Here is a 6,244-nt window from a genome sequence, read left to right on the forward strand (position 1 = left end):
AACGAGTTTTGAATGCAGCACATCGGTTCGCCTTTTTGTAGGAGATATGTTTGTAACTACATCAAAGATGATGGTGGGATGATATGTTGTGTTATTGACAAACTCTCCACATAAATGGAACTAGATTCTAGAATCTAGAGCTTTTTGATTTCTTGTTAAAATATAGACTAGATGGAATAAAGTAGCTAGGAAATTATTACCTCTTGCCTTTTGCTAACTTCTTTATAGACATTTGGAGAATCTTTGGCTCTTGTCGTAATCTGTTGGAGGGACTGTCACTTCAAAACTTGAATTTTCAATAACTTTTAGGAGTATTTATAGTGATCTCTGGATTTAAAGTGTTGTGGATATGTTAAATTCACCTCAAGGACATAAGCAGAGCCTCCAAAAATCCATGCGAAAAGGCTCATCTGGTGCCTCATATAAAGATTTGTGGCATGCTGTGGGAGAAGGGTCCTTGCCTGATATAGATTATGCATTGGCGCTACTGAAGAAGAATGGAAGTAATATCAATTCGAGGAATAGTTTGGGTCTGACTCCTCTTCACATTGTCACTTGGAGAAACAACATTCCAATTATTCGAAGGCTTCTAGCTTCTGGTGCTGATCCTGATGCTAAGGTGTGTAATTCTTATCCTTTTGTTGATCAAATGTTTTCAAGTTCGTTGTGGATGTCTATCAAGTATCCTGCTTTAGAACATCTATGATCTTGTTTTAAACATCATGAAGTCGTAGAGATGTCAGATGTATGATGGTGCAATTAGCTTCAAGCCACTTTTTTTGACTCTTCGTAATCCTTGTTCCAGGACAGAGAATCTGGGTGGAGTAGCCTTCATAGGGCTCTGCATTTCGATCATCTTGCTGTAGCGAGTGTTCTTCTCCGGTCTGGTGCTTCTATTACATTGGAAGATTCAAAATGTAGAACACCTGTAGATCTCCTGTCAGGGCCTGTCTTGCAGGTTTTTGGAAGTGCACAGCATTCAGGTACCTGCTACTGTCTTGGCATATCGGAAAGCCTCTTATTATTGCATGAAAATCAAATCTTTTTTCAAATAAGTATAGAAGAGGAACATGGTATCTGCTATTTCATATTGTTAATGTGGCTTTAAAACCTGATTCCAGATTTTCATATAATGGGTAATCTTATTTGGTTATGATACTACTATTTGTTGTCATTGAAGATATAGGTGTAAAACTTTTTCATGTTAGAATGTTGTTTGGCGAGTAGATTGACCATTTATATTCACTTCTCTCATATCGTTGGAATTCTAATGTCTCTAACCATAATGTTATGATAGTATTAGCTTTTTTTTGTAACTAATGTAAACTTTAATCCTCTTACAGAGTTCATTAATCTTATTTCATCAGAGTCCAATAAAGTTTGTAACAGAGAGGATAAACGAACAATAGCACTTGAGCATGTACTCAAGGCTTTAGCGGTTAACCTATACCCATGTTTCAATTTTGTTCTTTATGGGTGTTATTTGTGCACATTGCTTTGTTAGGGTTGAAAAGTAATGCCTCGAATATGACATTTGGATATGCTGTTATGGTTCATGAGCGTCTTTCTCTTTAAATTGTTGTTTCCATATCAAGCTATGGTTTTACTAGAACTATCTCTTTTTTTGTTATGCATGTTTTATAAGCTCATGGAATTGATCGTATTAGCAAAGTCTAGGTGCTAAAGAAAAATATTATGCGCTTTTCATTAGTTCCATCTGTATTCAGATATGGTTTTATATCATGCTTTGTTATCTTGAATATTTAGCCATCAGTTCCTTTCTCACAGAAGTTCCCTAATATGGATCTCGGGGCTATTCGCCTACTTGAGCGCTTACTTGCATTTAATCCAAAAGATCGTCCCACAACTAAAGAAGTAAGATTGAGAATTCCTAGTATTTAATTTTTTCTTTCAAAAGCACTAAAAAGGAAACAAGGTATGTATACGATAGATAACCCTGAAATTTATAGAAAAATGGGGTTTCTTGCTAACATTCTTTTATATTCTGAAAACATAAAGGATATGCTTCCTATAGAATTGAAATCCATGAATGGGTGATCTTGAATGCTACAAATTTTGATTTGATGTTTTGCCAGCATCATTTCATCAAGATATGATAATTATTCTCATTATTGGCCTTAAATCAACTACAAATGATAAATTTGACAGTTAGATCATGACTTACAAGCTTCTAATATTCCTAATGGTGTTGTTCTACGCTGGCAGGCATTAGCTGATCCATACTTTTATGGTTTAGCAAATGTGGATCGTGAACCATCCACTTAAACTATTTTGAAGTTAGAATTTGAGTTTGAGAGAAGGAAATTGGCAAAAGATGATGTTAGAGACCTGATTTATAGAGAGGTACTCCACATTTGTTGCTTTGGTATTATCTGGTTTCTATTTATCATATAGCTTAACCAATTTGTGGCCTAACATATATTAGAGTATCATCCCCAGATGCTGCAGGAGTACCTCCGCGGTGGGGATTAGACCAACTTCATGTACCTTTCAAGATCTTAACTTTTGTTGCTTAATATCCTTTAAAAAATCCTCTTATTTATTAATATGATGTCCAAGATTGTCCTTATACAGTTTAGATACAGCTTAGTAAAGTAATATTTTTTGAGTGGTTTTGTAGATCGAATCCTCATTTCAAGTTATGTAGTGCTTAAGCGAAATATAGGGGGTGGGGGTCTGGAAATTCTAAATTCCACTTGATAACATTTGCTTTTAGCATTGCAAATAATTGTATTCTTTTTCTTTTTTGATCAAATAGTGGCGTTGAGCGATTCAAACGATAATTTGCACATTTGGAGGAGCATTATGGTAAAGGTGAAAGAAGTACTCCACTTTTGATTTTTCACAAGACTCCCCTTTAGTAGAACTTGATGATGATTTCTTGTGTACACTCCTGGATGGAGAGGGCATATTAGTAGAACTTTATTATGACGTGATATTTTGTATCGACATATGATTACAATATTTTTGATAACTTAATGTGAATATATTGTATGCAAATGGATTGTTTATATATAATATGATATATATATTTAGTATTATGAGGCATTAAATGTGATTTAGTTTGATTATTTGTCAATCTACAATATATATATATATATAATTTACGAAATACAATCACGACACACGAATATGTGTCATCTTCATTTATGATGGGGGCTTCAATGACGCGCAATGTAAGTCATACATGCGTGTCATAAATTTATGACACACAAATGTGTGTCATCTTCATTTATGGTGGGGGCTTCAATGACGCTCAATGCACGTCATAGATTTATGACACACAATTGCGCGTCATCAAAAATTCATGTCGGTGACTTCAACGACAGGCATTTGTGTGTCATCCGCACCCATAGATGACGCGCAATGCGCGTCATTAAAGGGGTTTTTTCTAGTAGTGAAAGGAGTTCACAATGAGAGGTTGAAGTAAACTTTGGTAAACTTTCGGGTTAGTGAAGCATATTCTGGGCTAATAGTATCGGTACCGGTTGAGAAAATTCCAATACTACAAGGTAAAATATGTGATAATTATGCGTAGGGTATCGATATTGCATGAACAATATCGATACCATAAGGCAAAAGTAGGATAAATATTCATGGGGTATTGATACTGAAGTAATAGTATCGGTACCATGGGTATCGATACCAATGGGGAGGTATCGGTACCATTTCTTGTAATGAAATTACAGAATTTAGAATGGGTATCGATACCGTGGTATGGTATCGATACTACTAGTATAGAGGTATCAGTACTGTGTTTGTAGTACCGATACTACTTAAGTTGGAAATTAGACCAGGTTTCCGGCAGTGATCGCACCAGGGACGACCATTCTTGACACAGGTGTCACCAGATGAATGGGTATTCATGGAAGAACTTTCAATGGATGGCGGAAGCATCAGAGAGCAGCGACTTTCTTCGCGGCGAACTTTAGAAAACAAATCGTGAAGAGACAGAAGAGGCATGATGCCTAGAATCTGGCCACGCACATCATTAAGAGAGACGGACAGCCCCGACAGGAATTGAAAAATACGTCGTCTTTCAAGCAGCCCTTTGTAGAGTTTGGCATCTGCATTGGTTTGCCAAGCGGGAGGATCAAACAAATCAATTTGCTGCCGTAAGCGAGACAGCTGAGTGAAGTATTTCGTAATAGTGAGATCGCCCTACTTCAAGTCGTTGATCCGGCATTCAATGGCAAACATAGCGGACAAGTTTTACTGATTGGAGTATGTCTCCCTGGCAGCGTTCTAGATTTCCGAGGCGGTGGTGTAGAGCATGAAGTTCGCGCTAATGTTAGGCAGTATAGAGTTGAGGAGCCAGGACATAATTGTGGTGTTCTCGATGAGCCAAGTGTCGTATTAGGGATCAGAGGGGTCGGAACCGGCATATTATCAGAGAGATATTGTTGTTTCTTGCGACTTGTGATGAACAGACGCGCAGATTGAGACCAGGCAATGTAATTATCGCATGGAGGGATTGTATTACGACATTTAGCATGTCAAAACGAGGTACTTATCACGAAGATTGGTTATAAGATCATAACTGAACTAGAGTAGCTATGGGTTAGAATTCTGCATGCAAAGTATAAAGTAAGAACAATTTCCCCGGTCTCAATTTGTAAGCATGGGTGCTCTCGTCTTTGGAAATTCCCGAGTTCAATAAGGGACAATATTAAAGAGGGAATAGGGAACGGATCAATGGTTGATTTCTGGATGAATAATTGGCTAGGTGTATTCGGGCCGTTATGTAATGCTGCTATATCAAACGGAAATGTTGTGGCGGCTGGCTCGAGGGTTGTCGGTTGGGTGAGAATGGACGGTGAGATGAAGTGGGGCGCCATGGCTGCGCTGCTTTCGACAATAGCTCTTTCTCACATTGCAGCAGTTCCTCCGCCGATCTCAAATGGTGGTGAGGATAAACCAGGCTAGCGATGGGAGAATAACCGACGCTTTACGACCAAAAGTGCGTATCGTAGATGTGTGAATACATTAGCCGATCATGATATAATTTCTTGGGAATTCTTAAATAAGTATAAAGGTCTCCCTCGAATTATGATGCTTTCATGGCTGGTTTGGAAAGAATGACTACTATCGAATGAAGAGAGAGCTCGAAGACACCTCACGACAAATATGGGTTGTGCATTGTGCGGTGCGGTGCGGTGCTGTGCTGGAATCGACATCGCCCGTTCTGAGAGAGTGCCCGGTGGCGAAGGCTACGTGGAAGAAAGTCATTAAATTGTAGCGCCTTGAGGAGTTTATGAATATGGACTTATTCTCTTGGATACATCGTAACATTATATCTTTGAATTATTTTCCAAGGAATGAGGAGAATTGGGATATACAGTTTGGTGCTATTTGGAATTTATGGGCGCGATGTAATGGGATACTCTTTGACGAGAAGTTTATCGCAGAGAAAGGCATTCTCAATTGTAACAAGAAGTTGATAAATGAGCTAATTACAAGCCAGCTATACTCTACGTAAAGAAAGGTCCAAAGTTTGTTACCGAATCAGCATATGAGTTAATGGTAAATACTAGCTGGGGTGGCTTAAATTGAATACGGATGGTGCACGATCGAACAGGTTAGGCACAACGTTTTGTGACGGGGTGTTCCGAGATGCTGACGGCGAATGAATTGTGGGTTATGTGAAGTACATAGACGGGTGCTCAGTTCTTGATGCAAAATTATGGGGAATTTTGGAAAGCCTTAAATTAGCTTGAGATTTGCAATTTCGTAAAGTAGTTGTTGAAACGGACTGTCAAGAGGCAATCGACATATTGAAGGAGGAAAGCTATGCATAGAGAGCTTCATCATTGCTGCCACACATCACGGATTTGGTTAGCAGGGATTGGACGATTAATTTTAATCATGTTCCTCGACGATGCAATATGCTAGCAGATAATTTAGCTAAAATGGCTAGATCGATGCAGCTTGGAGTTCGGTATTTCCAGAACCCACTGGGGGATGCTGCTATGGTGTATGCCTAGAAGGTTCTCGATTGCAGGCAACATGAAAATTAGCTTGAAGTAACTTACTGTTTCTTCTTATTTCATTAAAAAAAATTAAAACAAAAATATTTGATTCAAATTGAAATAATAATGTATTTATTCTTTATATATTTGAATATATTTATAATAAAAAAATCTCTTATATATATTTTTAATTAGATTCATATTTTATTGAATAAAAATTAATATATGTATACATATTATATATATTTGTATTA

At 37.6% G+C, this 6,244-nt stretch overlaps 1 protein-coding gene across 1 annotated transcript; it reads left to right on the forward strand.

Moving 5' to 3' along the window:
• The first annotated feature begins 394 nt into the window (after window positions 1-394).
• LOC120159211 (ankyrin repeat and SOCS box protein 3-like) lies at window positions 395-2,286 on the forward strand. The gene is made up of 5 exons (XM_039169883.1): window positions 395-619; window positions 806-983; window positions 1,344-1,420; window positions 1,768-1,875; window positions 2,170-2,286. Exons 1-5 carry the CDS (start codon window positions 395-397, stop codon window positions 2,284-2,286), a joined length of 705 nt encoding a protein of 234 aa, XP_039025814.1.
• Window positions 2,287-6,244: the final 3,958 nt, after the last annotated feature.

The sequence above is a fragment of the Hibiscus syriacus genome, unplaced genomic scaffold (assembly GCF_006381635.1).
Source record: "Hibiscus syriacus cultivar Baekdansim isolate YM2019G1 unplaced genomic scaffold, ASM638163v2 tig00000287_pilon, whole genome shotgun sequence".
In the NCBI taxonomy this organism is placed as follows: domain Eukaryota; kingdom Viridiplantae; phylum Streptophyta; class Magnoliopsida; order Malvales; family Malvaceae; genus Hibiscus; species Hibiscus syriacus.